The 17026-nt window shown below is 39.8% G+C and overlaps 1 protein-coding gene across 4 annotated transcripts in view; it reads right to left on the bottom strand.

The window, feature by feature from the left end:
- GRID2 (glutamate ionotropic receptor delta type subunit 2) overlaps positions 1-17026 on the bottom strand; it is a 1419908-nt gene that overhangs the window by 611156 nt on the left and 791726 nt on the right. For all 4 annotated transcript variants that reach the window (XM_090037080.1, XM_090037079.1, XM_090037077.1 and 1 more), the window contains exon 3: positions 9968-10252. In XM_090037080.1, coding sequence (XP_089893206.1) covers positions 9968-10252 — 285 coding nt within the window. The remainder of the gene's footprint in view (positions 1-9967; positions 10253-17026) is intronic.

The raw sequence follows: 17026 nt of genomic DNA, 5'->3' as shown, positions 1-17026 counted from the left end.
TTTATCACTTCAGTTTATTCCAAGCTGCAGAAGTGATGAATATATGTTTCTTTTCTTATCTGGATGACAAAATATGTACTAATGCAAAGAAAATAGTTCAATAATAAGCTTGAATTAATTATATGTTTATTGAGGCACAGTGAAGTAAATGAGTGTGCAGGAAGCTGGCAAGTAGCCAAATGAGTAATAAACAGTTTTAAGACTGTCTGGAGACAGACTTGAGAATATTATAGTCATCAGGCAGCTGAAAACAGCCTCCGGGTAATTATGAGCATTTGCAATCGATTAAGGAGAATGTGATCATTTTATGGGCCTTTATTAAACTTGCATTAAAACTTCAAATGATTTGAAAATGTTATGGTTCCAAGTGTCCCTCTCCATGAATGGTCATTCACTGTTTATTTTTGAAAAGTGGTTATGCAAGAAAGAAGTACAGTAGAATTTTCTACAGAATATTTTTTGACATTTAAAAAAGAGGCTTTCAGGAATGTATGGTCAAGAAATAGCTCCTATCCTAAAACGCTCCTCTTCTCATCCAATGTGCCCTTTGGACTGGTTGCCTCAATTTCCCTCTGAGTTCCAGCAATAAATCTCTTTACACCCTGTGCCCAGAAAACACTCATATTCCTCATTCAGATTACATTCACTAAGCCTGCCCTTTGCAAAGAGCTCTGCTTTTGAGTCAGAGTTTCACAAGCCTACTTTTCAGACAAGGGTGGTTCTAGGCCTAGTTTCCATAGTCTGTAAACACTCCCCTCACATTCTGAGTCTCTGCAGCCCTTCATGCCCAGCTTGAAGTTTCCTTGTAAATCAACCACGGGGTCGCTAACTCAAGAAAACTTTTTTTTTTTACTGACAATCTGAAAACTTTTTTTACTGATGTATATTTTACATAATTTAAATTTAACCCTTATGCCTGGCCCTGGACAGCAGTAATGAGGACTGGATTCAAATGTAAGGATTTAACACCGACTATAGTTTTTAAAAAATCCTACAGATTATTAGTAAAAAACAAGAAAGAAAGGTCAAGGTAGAGATCCACAAAAACTTCATCTAACAACCTTTAAGAAAAACCTTTAAGTACCAAAAGTGCTGATATTTTCACCACATAGCTTGCTTAGGTACCTGAAGTTCAGCCACACTGTGTTCCCAGAGAAGCTGCCATCCTGGCTGAGCTGAACGTGTAAATGCCTATCTTCTGTTTAAATTTCTAAGAATCACAAACTTAGAAGCCCCTGTCACTGTGGGACCTGATCTAACAAAGGTACTCCAAGCATGCCTGTTCCTCTCTGATGGCAATGAATGACAGCCCAGGGCCACTTTCCTTTTACAAACATGCCCAGCAAGGGATGCCAGGGTAATGGTGTGGAGTCACACACCTTTTATAAAATAGTGAAGTGGTTAGAGCTCTTATCCAGGAAATAGAAGATCTGGTCCTAGGTCCTCTATATGTATATGAGTTCAAACTTACATCTCCCACTCCTCAGAAAAAGGCCAGAGCGAGACCTGGCCAGAGCCACACCTGGAGTCGAATCACTCTCTACCCCACTTCCAACCTACCCTACTGCTTCTTTCCCCCTTCCCTGATGAAGCTGTGTTACAGTACAGAAAGGAAATGAAGATTCATAAAGAAAGAAAAATATGAAGCAATAAGAAGCATAGCTTTTTATGCTTCATTCCCAGTAAAGGAAAGCACTCCCCTGGGAAGTGGAGAAACCCAGGTTCTGGCCTGTGCTTCTAACACTGAATGTACATTTCATCCAATGCCTCTTTAATGAAAAATGTATAAGCAGACCTAGACATAGGACTCTTATCCAGCTCCCTACAGTAGTGATCGTTTTTCTGGGATAGAATCATGTCCTTTGGCTTAGTTTTCCCTTCCCACTGAATATTGATTTCTTTTCTGCACATTCTCATAGTTTCAACAGGAGGAGCAGAGAGTATCCCCAGGACAGCCCTACCCAGCCTCTGGCTTGGTTGTTAGGGTACTTCCATAGGAGATATAAGAAGTAAGTTTGAACCACCCTCCCCCGGGCTTTCCCAACTTCCTTGGCAAGTGCTTTAACCATCAGATTATTATACAAAGTGTGGGCAGCACCACCACTGTCTAGGTAACAGTGAGAAAGTCACTTATTCTTGAAAGAATGACTTAGGGATCTAAGTCTAAGCATGGGTTCCATGTTTTGAATTCCAGTCTTTCTTAGGCACTGACCTGCAGATTTGAAGTAGGTGCTCAGCAGCTGTTATGAGTTCAGACACATCCCTCTTTCCAGTGTTTTGGGCTGGCTATCTTATACCTCATCTTCCTGTCCTTTGTTCCACTTCCCAACCCATATCCAATGTGCTGAGTGTTGTGACCCCTAAATAGTTAACTCTTGTAATGTAATGAATAGGGAAGTTAAGCACCCGACTTCAGTTCATAGATTGATCAAACTTCTAGAGCCAGTACCAGAACATTTAGGCATTAAACACTTCATATCATCACACCTGCGTTTTGCTTGTGTATCTTATCCTAAAAATTTAAGTCAGACTCTTGGGGACCAATACAAATCAATTCTCAAAAACATGTGGTCTTTGCAGAAGGCCACAGAATAAGCAAGCACAGATGCATTATCCTTTAGAAAAATAAATGCTATGTATATGAATGAGTGCCTGCATCATCTTTTACACAGACCAGCTGAGTTAAAAAACAAAGGGGTGGATCTGAATGCCCTATATACAAGAGCACCCTTGCACCTCTTTTTATTGTATACAAAATGCAGGATGCTTTTTAAAGATAACAGAAAAAAGAATATGAAATAAGATCATATGAATTCCTTTGGAAACCATCCGTTCTCTTCATTTCCTTAAAGAAGCAGAGAATCTTTCTAGATGCCTTGACACCAACAAAGAATAAAAAAGAAATGCTTACAAACAGCAGAAATTGCTCTTTTTGCATTCTAGACCTGTACAGAGGTCTATATTGGAAAATGGCAGAAATTTCTCAGTTATTCTTTAGAAATGACTGATTGGGTTCTTTACAGAATTTACTACCACAAGAAAAACATCAAAATGTAAATGTTCTCTTCAGCAACACAATGCACATAGCTGCATGTAAAAGAGTTAGCACAGTTTAAAAACATATCTGTTCCAATTGGTGTATCCATGATGTACTAAAGAGTATGGCATGCCACCATTCAGACCAGGAAGGGATGAGGGTAAGGTGTGGCTGGAAATCCCAGGTCAGTGGGGGTCATCAGGGAGCCGGGTAGAGAGAAGATGCATAAAAGAGTGGGGGACCAACACTGGCCCCCACTGGCAGCCACTCCAGCCAGAGGCTATGGGTAGTGGTTGTTTGAGGTTCCAGGCTCGGCCAGAAACAACAGCACCAGTGGTTTACAGTTTCCACTTTCCAACCTCTACTCCCTGTCTTCTGCTGGCCAGGAACAGGTGCTGGAAGGAGGAACCTGCATGCCACCACTGGCTCATGCAGCCTATGAGAGTGGACCAGGAGCAACTCATGGCTCCCCTGTTCCTGCATCAGCTGGGGACAGCACTAGCAACATGAAGGTTCCTCCTTCCAGCGCCTGTTCCCCACCAGTTCAACCAGTTGTGGACACCTACAGGGGAAGGACAGGCAGGGTGTAGGAATCTGAAGGAGGAACCTGAGCACCATGCTGAGCCTAGCACCCCTCACAACTAGTCACAGCCCCCGTTGCTGTAGCCTACTAATCTAATGATCAGAGCTGGTGGATCTATATATATTCAGGCTTAGAATGAGTATTTAATTCTCCTTCTTTATCTCACTTTTTGAAACATTCATATGAAAGGGGGGTTTTCTTCACACTAATATTTGGGGATTCACTATTCATCCTGGGCATATCCCCAGTCGTGCACAAATATAACACTTCAAAGATCTGAATTTGGCCAGATTAGAATCTTTTGTGAGGTCGTAGTCATTTCCCTGTAAGATATAGCCCATAAAATCCAGTTTTGTCTTTCATTGAAAGAACTTACACCTGAATTGAAAAAAGATCATTTCCACTCATTTCAATGGGAGTTGAACCTAGACACAATCCAAAATCTGTGATGCTACAAATTACAAAAGATAGTGACTTAAAGGAGACAGGGGATTGATTCTACCCATACTCAGGTTTACAAGGTCATAATTTTCATTTCCTTCAAGCCAACTGAGTTACTGTAGATTTACAGTCAGTGCAAGCAGAATCACACCAGACATTTACAAAACACCCTTTTCTTAGAGTGTATCAGGTTGACCCAATATTTACCACTTCCTGTCCTTCAACAAAGGCTTGTTCAATACTAATGTTCCTTTAATATCAGAAAGCTGCCCTTTTTACACAGAGCTATAATGCAGGCAAAGAAAGCAGGAATTGTGCAGCAAAGGGATGAACTGTAAGTTTTTCTAGTAGAAGCAGGGTCATAAAATAGGAGGGTGGGGGGGGGAGAAACTCTCTCATTTTACTATCAAATTAGTTCAGTACCTGAGGCCTTAAAGCATATCTGCTATCACTATTTTCTGGGCACTAAATGCATGTGAAATATTATTACCACAACAAATTAAATTAACTTAAAAGACCAAACAAGTAAGGATTTCAGTTTGGAAGTTCTCCTGCCTGCCTGCTTCCCGTATGAAATGTGTGTCCATGCACATTGTGTCATCATTCCTCATTACTTACAGGGAAAACAGTAGTGACACTGAACATAGGGTTAAGACTTGTCATTATTTATTGAAATCTTGCCTACAAATAGCTCAATTCAGATATGCCAACTAGACTACAATGAGACTTGATTTTAATTACAGGTAGGTAACTTTTAAAGTCAATATCCTGTAAATTTAATTCTGAAAAAAAAAACCCCACTATCAATGCAAAATTTAATTGTCAATGGTTTCAAAGTGAGGCTTCTGAATCACTTCCTATTCACACAGTTAATTAGGACTTTGAAGGAAATGAATATTTCATCTAGGACTTCAACTTTCTTTGTTGGAAAAAAAGTTTTAAGTAGAATCGCATCTTTTATTAGCCGGATATAAAAGCTTTAGAAAAATGGACTCTTTTTTCTGTTTAGTTAAAAGCTGAATGCATTGATCCAATTATATCCAGAAAGGATTTGGGATATTTGATGAAAAAAATACACCACAAACAACATTCTGCTTTGCAGAAGGATATCATTCCAAATATAAATTATGCTTTCTCACTCTACTAATGAAAGGCAATCGCTAATAGGCAAGATAAAAGTCAAAAGCCATTTCAATGCATTGAACTTAAAACCAATGACACTGATAACTATATATGTGAATGGATGCAGCCCCTCTTCAAGGTACAAAGTATTTACTTTGAAGTCTAGCCTGGCTGGATAGCTATTCGTGTGTATGTGCATGTGCCTGTGCATGTGCGTGTCAGTGGGTGCGTGGAGGTGTGTGTGAACACAAGGGCAGGAGGCTGAGGTGCCCCTTCGTTCCATTCCAGTACATTTTCATTTCCTCATTTTCAAAGAATAACTGGACACAAAGGAAGAAAAAACTCTAGAGATCCATATTACATAATCTATACTGTGGAGATATGTATTAGTATCCACAGAAATAATGACTATGGCATATATATTTTTATATAAAGGTAGAATGAAGATAGGTATCTGGCGTTGTGCATGGACCTTAATTCTGCAAAACACTAAAGTTTATTCTTAATGTTAAGTAATAATGCCAGTACTGTCTCTATTTAGCAAAGCATATAAACACACTTGTTAAACTTCATGCAGGTGCTTAAGTCTCATTAACTCTTATGTGAATACTTAGGCTGTTTAATGTTAGATGTGTATTGAATCTTAGCAGAATTGGGTCTCTGGTCAGTATGGGCAGGGAGCAGAAACAATTCTACAGTGATAGTCTCTCTGCAAATACGGGGAGCACGTTCCAGAGAGCAGCATTGATCCAACCTTGGTTAGAATGACAAATTGAATACCTGACCTAGCGCCTTTAAATAACTGAAGGGAATTAAAGGTTTCAATTTCAAAGATTTTCTTCACCACTTAAAAACATTTAAAAATTATCACCATAAAACTATGGCAACACAAAACAATGTATTTTCATGATGTGAAAATATTTTAAAAACTTGATTTGGGGATCCCCCCACCGCCCCGCACCTTGGAAGAGGTAGGATTAAATCGAATAATAATATATAGCACTCACAGGAGACTTTTTCAGATTCAAAGTCCTTTACAACATTAATAATATATGAAACATGTGCCCAGTGCAAATGAGAAGCAAATGAGATCAATACCATAATTTACAAAGTATTATATTTATTAAAAATGTTGTGAGAAATGGCCACTGTGAACTCAATACTGTCTTCAAAGGAGCTATTTGTGAAATTAAAGTGACCAAAAGTTTGCTTCATGATCCTGATTCATCAGGGAATTTCTGCAAAAACTGCTTTTGTTCACAACAGTTTCTGGAAAAGGGGGATGAACAGTAAAGTGGTAAAATCTTCAGATGATACAAAGCTATTTACTTTAGCCAAATTTAAAGAGCACTTCAAATAATTTTGGAAGAGTCTAAGAAAATTAGGTGAACGGGCAACACAGGAACAGATTAAATTTAAAGTGTATAAATGCTAAGTTATTTGGAGGGAAAAAAATCTGAATGACACTTTTGACAGCACAATGTGAGGCCCTTTTTAACATGTGGCTGTGTTACAGAAAAATACAATGTTTAAAGAATAGGATAGAGAATAATATGGACAATGTGATAATACTGTATATTGTACAAATCAATAATGACATTTGAAATATGATGCTCGATACTGATCATTCCCTCTACAAGGGAGTTTAGGTATAGGTAACAAGAATGATTAGGGGCATGGAAGAATACTCACAAGAAGAAAAATTTAAAGACTGGGATTGTTTTCTTACATAAGGACACAAATAAAAGGGGATGGGATAAAATATACAAAATAACCAATGTTGTTGGGATGGTAGATCTGGAATTTGTATTCTCTGTTTCATATCATAAAAACAAGAGGACATCCAACGAAACTGGCACATACAAAATTTATTAAAAGAAAAGCTGTTTCTTAATATCCACAATTAAACTGCAACCTGCTGACATAGGTGGCAACTGAAAGAGGGATTGTAAAGTTATATGGCTAATGAGATTATTCAGAGTTATTTCAAAACAGGGTTTAAGTCAGTCTGTAACTATACAGGTTTAGAATGAGACATTGGTTGGTGGCAGACCTTCCATCTTCCTACCACAGGAACTTGCACCTTTTTCTGAAGTATTTGACTGACTGAAAAAACAGATACTGAGTTGTCTGCTCCAGTATGGTATTTCTTGTGTTTGTACAGAAACCCCCCAAAAGTATCTTTGAAAACACCAAAAGAATATTGCCTACTAGTTATTATGACAATGACAGGCTCAGTCGCTGTGTTTTTAGTGGCTGAGTCTGCTTTTGGGAAGGAGTCTCCTGTAGAATATCATGCCTAAGCTTGTGGGACACTAATTTAATTAATAGTCTGTGAAGGAGTGAGACAGAATTTACAGCATAGAGGGCCAGCAGGGCTGCAGCTGTAGCCCAGAAAGGAAGGAAAATACCCACCCAATTTCCGGAGCAGGATCTCACTCAGGAGTGGCAGAGGGAGGCTGCCCAAAGGTATTTCTGGCCCTGAAGCAGGGCAGAGAGGGGTCAGTTCCCTGCAGGCCACAGGGAGAGAGGAGCAGCTGAGCATCTTGGTAGGCAGAAACTAGAGAACATGCCTGAGGAGTGCTATGAGAGGACCCTGAGGCAGGCGGGTACCTGCAAACAAGTGGCTAGTGGTAATCTCTGGAGCAGAGCTGCAGCTGAGGATCCAGAGTGAGGGAGTCCATAAAGCCTGAGAGAATCTCTGAACTGAAGTTTTTCCAACAGAGGATCTGGAGGAGGGCCTGAAGGAAAAAATCTGCAGTCACAGGTAGAGCCTTCCTGCACATCAGGGAGACCCCAGATAGACTGTGAACATTCATAGGGGCGCAGGGTCAGCTAGCACATGGAAAAGAATGGACTAAGGGATTGTTTGCCTGAATTATGGTGATTGGGAGGTTGAGCACCTGATCACGAGAAAAGGGGACATTTCCAGAGCCTGACAAGAAGGCTGAGAAACAGCCAGGGTTTTCTGTGATTTCTTTTTGTGGTTTATTTTATTTTTTTGAGCACAGGCCAAGACTGGCCCCTGGAAGGGTGTACCCAAAAGAGGCACTAGGACACCCTGGGGTAGGGGCAAATAAGGTTACAGCAGGCAGCACTGCAACCTAGCTGCAGAAGAATATCGTAAAACACCATCTGGAGAGTCTAAGCTGGGGTAAAGGGAAGGTTTGGAGCCCCACAGAAGACACAGGGTTCAAGACCAGGCAGGATCACCATGGGCATTGCCTCCTGGGAATATATAGGTCATCAAAGTCATGGCAGACAAGAAAACGTCAGATCCACTTCCTGGCAGACCTCATGATCCAGAGCCAAGGTCTACCCTGTCCCCACCTGCAGGCAGACGAGTGCAGGGCAGTACTAGCAAGCCCTATAATACCTACAGACATCACATGGTCTCACACTTATTCCTAATGGATAGACATCTTTGAGGAGAGATAAAGAACGTAGGAGCCAGGGGGTCTGAATTACTATCTCCGTCAGAACTTATTGAATATTAGAAAATCAGTACTAAAAGAACATTTTTATTCTGAATAGTTGATTTATTGTGATACTTTTTCCTTTCTTGTTCATGAAAACAAATGCAAAAGGCTATTTTGTGAGCATCAATATTTTTGCAGTGGCTTTTTCATATAATACTTATGTTTAGATGCATAAACATGTTCATTTAATGGACAGCAATATTTACTACTATAAGCACGTTAGACCAAAGACTGTGCACATATATGTGTATATCCAGTAGTTATTACAATAGGACCCTGGTATTGATGGGGCTTCTAGGTGCTATATTATTATAAATAGCAAGAATCATTAGCTATTCATTATTTCTATTGTTTTAATATAAGAATTGACCATCTACTAAAAAAGCCAAATCAATAACACGTGGCTTGGTTTACCAATCATACACTACTAAAAAGGAACAGTCTGCTTAAATAAACAGTTCACACACAATTTAAAATTGAAAATAACTTTAAAAATGTCCATGCAAACTATTCATGGACAGTCATGAATAACAACTACATCTGTAGAAATTAGATTTTTTTAAAACAATTTTTGACTGAAGAAGGATAAAATTAGCATATACATTATTTGACTATAAGGCATCCAGTTTTACTCTAAGCTTAGAAGAAACCACTATAGAACATGACTGACATGCAAAATCATATAGTTAGGACTAATTTATACCACTATTTCTTGTGCTGTATTTGTTCTGTAGGTAGAGGACTGTCAGTTCAGTATCAATTGTGTACCAATAAAGGCACTCCAAAACATTTGAAAAAAGGGGGAAGACAGTATTCATTTCTATATTTCTACAGTTTTATCTAAGTGTGTATTCACAAAATTCTGTCCATTCCTCAGATTTCTCTTTTATTCACGCTACTATTTAAAAGTTTTATTCTACAAAAGACGTCAATAAACAAAAAGTGTTCACCATCTGATAAATGCTTCTAAAAATGTAAAATTGAATAGGTGTATTATCATTATCTATTTCTACATGCTGCAAACAACAAAACTCATTAAAATCATTTACACTTCATAAACACTGGCAAGATAGAAGGCTAGATAAGTTCTGCATTTAGAATCCAACTTTATCAAAATAATTATCAAACACAGCTATAAAAGTTGATGGATTTTAGAGAGAGATTTTTCTCCGTTTATGTGAAATGCTAGCACAACCATAAATGCTTATAGGCAAAATGTAATCTACTGTAAGATTTTAAAGATTTAATTCAGTTCCAACAGAATGATGGATTTGATAACAATCAAGCTGCTAAATAAATACTTACCATATTCACTATCGTAGAAAATAATGAATTTTTGCCAGGCATATTCTGTGACCACCCTCAAAATGACATCATTTAGATAGACAGGCGGGCGGACAGAGAGGGTGTAGTCATCATTTCGGTTGCTCCGGGTAAGCCCACATCCACTCCTTGGAGTCCCAGCTGTTGAACGCTGGATGAAGAGGTGAGGGATGTGCATGGCATCTGCCAAGGACTGCAGGGATCCTGCTGACGTGCAGCCAATGGAGCTGACAAGGGCCAGAATGCCTTGGTTCATAAGGTCACAGGCTGTAAGAAAGCACAGTGATATTCAAGATGACAAGGGCAGTTCAGTACATACAGACTATTTTTCTGCTGAAACAAACACTGGGAGCTGACATGCAACAGTTCTAGCGAAGTGCAGAGAAGCTGAAATTCTATAAATTCAGTAATCTTGTCTCCTATAAAAGAGTCCAATCTAAAATCTATGTTGTGCCATAGAAGTCATGAGGCTTGTCTATTCATTTCAAACTGTCTAAGGTATTATTGCTAGTGAAAGCTGGAGGACTGCCCCTTCCACGCTGCCTGGAAGTGGGACACAGTGAAAACATGAACCAAACCTATAAACATAGCCTTCAGAGAACTCTTACAAACATTGCAGTTGAAATCTAACTATCAAATTAACCATACTTCTGAAGGTGATAAACGCTTCTTGAAGTCCAGCATGACAGTTCTGGGAATACAATATTTACATTACACCCAGAGAACCTGAATGAATAACAGCTCAGACTGTCTGTCAAATTTTGAAGGCAATTGAATATGGTTATGTACAGAAACTTGCCCAGAAGGAATACAAAACTGAACTGCTCTTGGGTTATAAAAGGTATATGTTCAACTTATCCCCTTCAGTGTTCAGAGTTGGGGCAGAAGAATTGGGAGAGGGGAAGAGGCACAGTCTTACAGGAAAAAGGATGCTGCTTTCAAAATTTAGTCCAGAATTTATGTGCATTTCTCCTCCCTAGTACTGGGAAGGTGAGGGGGAAAATCATGCAGTTATTTACTCAAAAAGTAACACCTTGTAAGTAATGGTACAGTTAATGAAGGGTGAGTCCTGAAGTACTATAGAAATGCATCTACTTTAATATTAGGGGTGGTTATTATGATTAATGTTAATGCAATCAATAAATAGCAAATGCATTAATAATGATTAGGCTTGTAATTTTAAAGCATTATCTTGTGAAATAAAGCAGAAAGTTAGCTGTTTATGCTGGCTCTCTAATGTAGTTGAAAATTGGAGTAAAGCAGCAACACAAGCTAGTAGCACAAATCCCTAGACTGAGAATGCTCAAGACCAAATTATAAAATACCAGATTTGACCACTGGCAAAATAACATGTGAAGTTAACTTATATTTAAGCATGCAAATTAGATAATTGCAGAGTAAAATACAGTAAATATTACATGTACATACGCCACATGTAGCTGTGCAACTACCCATTTTTACATATAGGGTTTGAGTTGAAAACACAAATGAATTAAGAGGTGAAAAATATGGCCCTCAGAATTTTTCTCACAAACATATTGTGTTGGCAGATCTCTTTGATCAAACTGCGCTCCCCTTATTCACAGAGGAACAGATCTTACTCTGCTTGTTGTCCCATTGGTAACCACTGAGACACATCCCATTGGGACTTATTCACTATGAATAACAATATTGCAATCAGACCCTTACTGATCTTGCCAAGCTAGCAAAGGATGTGTTGAAGATCAGAGAAATGCATTTCTTTTAAAAATTAATATATTTCTTGTAGCAGGGGTATAAAAGAAGGTCACTAGTAACCTCTAGGATTTCTTCTAAAGGAATAAGTCACAATGTATATCAAAATAAAACCAACCAAGAAAACAAGAAACACCATCATTACTAAATTTAAATTTCAGAGTTATGTCTTTTTCTTGATGTTCTGTTAGTTCAGTTTCATGGATGTCACAGACAAGATTTCTCTGGCTGATGAACTGGGATAGCTCTGCTATGCAATGAAGAGCTGCATTACATTGTGGGCACTGACAGTAGTGATATGTATTGCACGATCGGGCCCTTGAAAGTACTTTACAGTTGTACCCTGACAGAAGTGCATGGCTGCAGAGTGCTATAGAAGTACCTGAACATACAACAAATTAATCCTCATTTAATGAGGGTTCTGATAAAGGCACTCCAAAATGGAGATATACCTAGAAGATAAACTACTTCTTGAACCACGTGCTAGTTTCCAGTATGCATAAAATAAGAGCTGTGAGGTTAAATTTAATACTTATTAGAGTTAAAACATTCTAAATAGTATTACTATTTAGCATTTATATTGCTTGTTTGCTTTCTGCATGTCACTCACTTTTAACAATTGCTATATAAACTACTCAATATTTCTTGTTAGTCAGTTTCTAAACACTTTCCTACTGTGGTTCTCATTCATTGCCTGGAAACTGATTGTGGGTGCAAAACCTGGATGGCAAGATATTCCTTGAAAGATAAATCATTTCCATTGTAATTAACAATATAATAATTTTGGAAACATTTTTATTGATGTTAGTCTTGCAAAACCTGATTTTTCATGCATCTGCAATGTAGGTTAATGATATTCCTTTAATTGAAACAGACATGATTTCTCAGTCATGACTGTACAAAACATCAGAGCCAAGAATGTAACAGAAACAACATAGCAACTCTTTTCCTTGTACATTTTACCTGATACAAATTTATAATATTTCTACATTCCCAGGGAGTCCCTAACGTTAAAAATCATCAGGATATTCACTATACTACTGAAAAAGGTGATTTTTTTTATTATAAAGTGTGTTAACAAAGCAAACCAGAAGGAACTAAAAAAGCAAAGAGTTCCCTGATGAGTTTAGTGTATGCTGAACTCCAGGGAATCAAGTCTTGACCCTAACAAACAGCCTCAGTACATTCTGCAAACTATCTTCTCCAGTCTATCTCACTGTTTCAAATCCCAAGATGACAGAGAGGAGCTGCAGAAAAATCTCACCATCTAAGTGAGTGGGCAAAAAATGGCAAATGAACTTCAATGTCAAGAAGTACAAAGTAATGCACATGGGGAAAAATTACTTTATACCTACACAATGCTGAGTTATGTAGATAGCTCTCTAAAAAAAATTAGCTCAATGTGCTGTGGCAACCAAAAATGCCAATAAAATGTTAGGAATCAGTGAGTGCACCTACACATGCATTAAGGTGTTTTTTTCTAATGCACATTAAATTTAGTACCTCCAATGTGAGATACTAAACAAAATTGTACTATCGGTACTTGGGAGACTCAAGCACTGAATCCTCCCCAGTGGTTCCATTATGTCAATTTCGCTGCCTTAAATGTGCAGGAATGAATGAACATGATTTTCAAGTTAGACTTAATGCGCAGTAGCCTATTTTACTGTGTATTAGCATAATCTCACAGTTTTTATGTGATGCTTTAATGTACAGTAAAATCGGCTACAATGCATTAAAGCACATGTATAGATGCACCCAGCAAGAAGAAAACTGAAAACAAAATGGAGAACATCATCATGCCACTATAAAAATCAATAATGCACCCATATTTTGAATATGGTGTACAGTTCTGGTCTCCACATCTCAAAAAAGATGCAGTAGAATTATAGAAGGTACAGAGAAGAGCAACTAAAATGATCAGGGAGCAGTTCCTATACCAGGGAGGCTAAAAAAGGATAGGGATCTTCTGTTCAGAAAAGAAAAGGCTTAGGAGAGATGTGATAGAGGTCTATAAAATCATGAAGGGCATTGACAAAGTTAATAGAGAATGTTATCCATCAGTCTCATATTATTAGAATGAGGTGGCATCCACGCATATTAGTAGGACACAGGTTTAAAACTAACAAGAGAAAGTATTTTTTACACAGTGGACATGTCTACATGTACAAATAATCTGGGAGCAGTTTACTCTTAGAGTAAAGTACTCAAGAGTAAACTCTCCTGGGCATGTGTCTACACATGCAGGGACATGCAAGCAGATCAGAGGGCCACCCTGAAATCACAGAGCTGGCACTGGGAGAGAGGAATTTTCCAGTGCAGGCCCCGCAGCCATGGAGCTGATGCTGGGAGAGAGTATCTCCCAGCCTCAGCCCTGTGATTGTGATTGAGCAGCAGGGCCTGGGAGCTCCTTGCTACTGGGGTAGGGGGACATTGTCCCTGCCCAGGCTCCAGTGGCAGAGCCCGCCCCAGGCAGCTCCTGGGTGGCAGGGAGCAATGTGCTGTCCCCTGCTACTCAGGAGCAAACATGCTCCGAGTCCAGTGTCTACACATGTGCTGCTGCACAGTAGATAAATTGAAAGTTAATTTGCTACTTGCATTTTCAGGTAGGAAATTTACTCATGATTACAGCCAATTGCTACTCAGTGGGCATGTCTACATGTAGCAGAAAGCCCCCTTTGTACATTTCCCTTCTGGACATGGATACAATAGAAGCCCTTTCTTGCCTGCCACCCCTCCCCTGTCCCATTTTGGGTATTTATTTTCCTTCTTAGTATTGGCAGAGACCTAGCACACTCATTGCATGGGTCTGGCAAGACTCAGAGCAAGCCAGAAAGCTGAAGTGGCCTTCTATAGAAGAAACCTAGAAATTACATCTACATATCACTTAATCTCAGTGTCACTGAAGAAAACAAAAGAACTAAAATATCCACTGCAAAGTCTGTAAATATATCCTGTGCTCACTTAAGTCACTTACTGTCCCCAGTAGTCTTTGATCCTCACAACTTCACATTGCATTTTTATATATCTCTCACAGTGCATGTTCATATTTCATCTGTCTCATCTTTACCATGGCATTTTGTATTTTATATGTTATACTTTTAAACTCTTAAGGAATGTACTCCCTGTAGAATGAAGTTACACCCTGGACCATTGTTAAAACTGCATTGAAATTGTAACTGTAAAATGATAAAATCTGTTAAGTGAATGCAAGTGAATGATGATCATCAGTAGACCACAGCCTAGCCAAAAGAACTCCATTTTAAGTTAATCAAGCTAAAGAACTGAATCCTGGGATTGAACACTCACCCTGTGGACTGTAATCAATGACAATACAGCCATTAAGTTAATAAGTCAAGGGTGGAATCCTGAAACTTTAGGTACTAGCAAGCAGAGACCCCTATGACTAACAGCTGTACTACTCAAGACCCACGTAGGACAGTGACCTCTGGACTGGGTAGCCAAGATGATGCTGGGGGATCACACAAGTCTGCCAGAAAGGGACAAAAGGTAGTGAAGCATTACCTTTAGTGGTGCCCTCTCATCTAGCACCTGACCTACCAAGACAGAAGGACAAGCAGGCAACTTCTTTCTGTAGAAGACATCTCCTTGAAGGAAGCTGACCATGAACAGCAGACTCCAGGGCCTCGGATAGGTAGATATACTGACACCAGTGCTCATAATCACTACAGCAATCATGGCATACTATACTACATGGGTTTGAATGACTGAGTGCATGTGTGTATGCACGCATGCGTGCGCATGTATGTGTATGTGCATGTGCATGCACACTAAGGTGGATCAGTACCACCCATAACTCAAAGTTTGCATTTACGTTTTTATTGGTAACTTCACATCCTGTCCAATAAACTAAAATTTATTATCAACCTGTGGGTTGGTCCTTTGCAACTAACATACACATGGTTATTTAATGTGGATTAGCCCAATTTAAGCCACATTAGAGCCATGTGTCTACACATGTGCACCCTTAATGTCACTTAAAAATGGCAATTTTAGTCTATGTGAGCCTAAATTTGATACCTGCCCAAACCAAGTATCAAATTTAAGTGGGATTAGTTAACGTGGATTAACACACATGTAGATGTGTTACTGTGCATTAACACAGGGAATTTGGTCCTGGGTCTATCCAGCCACTAGGCGGGCAGCCAGAGCCCAGTCCTGCCCTGCCCCAGGGCTGGGCTATTATCTATATAGCTTGCCACTTGTAAGCGAGTGTTTTATTGGTGGTGGGTGGAGAGGATGGTTGAGGGGCACAGTTTGTTGAAGAGAGAGGGATGGAGTGGGTGTTGTGAGGGTGTTTTTTTGTTTCAACCATCTGTGCGTCTTGACAGTGGCGATGGGGGTGTGTGGGTAGCAGAGCAGGCAGGCTGGAATGGGGAGTGCAGGAGGAGGGGGTTGGCCAGGGCTTTCCAGCCCTGGCCCCTGCTGGTGGGTGCTTGGGTCTCCTGGGGCTTGGGCAGAGGGGTGCCTGTTGGGGCCAGCACCATGGCCAGCAGGAGCACAGGGTGCTGGTCATTGCTGGTATGGGCTTGAGCAGCGGGGTGCTGGGTGTTGCTGGTAGGGGCAGGGCAGCCCTGGTGCAGGAAGACAGGGTGCACAAGAAGGGAGATGTTGCATGCTGCCCCTGTGCTGAACACATGGCTCCTGGGCAGAGAAGGGGCTAGCTAAGGATCAGAAGGGTGTGTTTCCAAGATGGCTGCCAGATGCTGGCAGCTGGCTCTGGCATCAGCATGTATCTGGAGGCTGGAGCTTCCCCTGGTGGCCAGAGGGGCACATGGCAGGGCTGCAGCACCCTGGGACTAAAGTTAGTCCCAAGTCCCACCTCATGTAGACAGCTGCCAAAACCTGCTTAATCTGAATTAGTTTAATACAGATTAAATTTAAACCCACTTAAATTCACATGTAGACATGCCCAGTAAGTGTCTATGCATGTAGCTTGTGACACTAACTGCATAGTCATTAGCTCTAATTTTGAGTAAACCCTCTCATGTAGACATGCCCAATGTGTAGTTAATTTTTGGAATTTATTGCCACAAGAGGTTGTGGAAGAAGATAGTACAGGCACATTCAAAAAAGAACTGAACAAATTTATGGGTGAAGGTTGTTAAGCAGATCAGTTATTTCCTCTGGCATCTCTAAACTAATGTTATGGATGCTGAAGTGGGTAAGAAGCAGGAAAGATATCTCTAGATATACCTGGTTCAGTGCCCTCCCTCCAGTCTAAAGCATTGATTAGGACCATGCTTTGAGACAGCATACTGAGCTGAATGGAAAACTAATCTGACC

The sequence above is a fragment of the Crocodylus siamensis genome, chromosome 2 (assembly GCF_052110815.1).
Source record: "Crocodylus siamensis isolate JL-2025a chromosome 2, ASM5211081v1, whole genome shotgun sequence".
In the NCBI taxonomy this organism is placed as follows: domain Eukaryota; kingdom Metazoa; phylum Chordata; order Crocodylia; family Crocodylidae; genus Crocodylus; species Crocodylus siamensis.
Note: the sequence above shows the minus strand (reverse complement) of the source record. Positions and strands in the feature narration are given on the sequence as shown.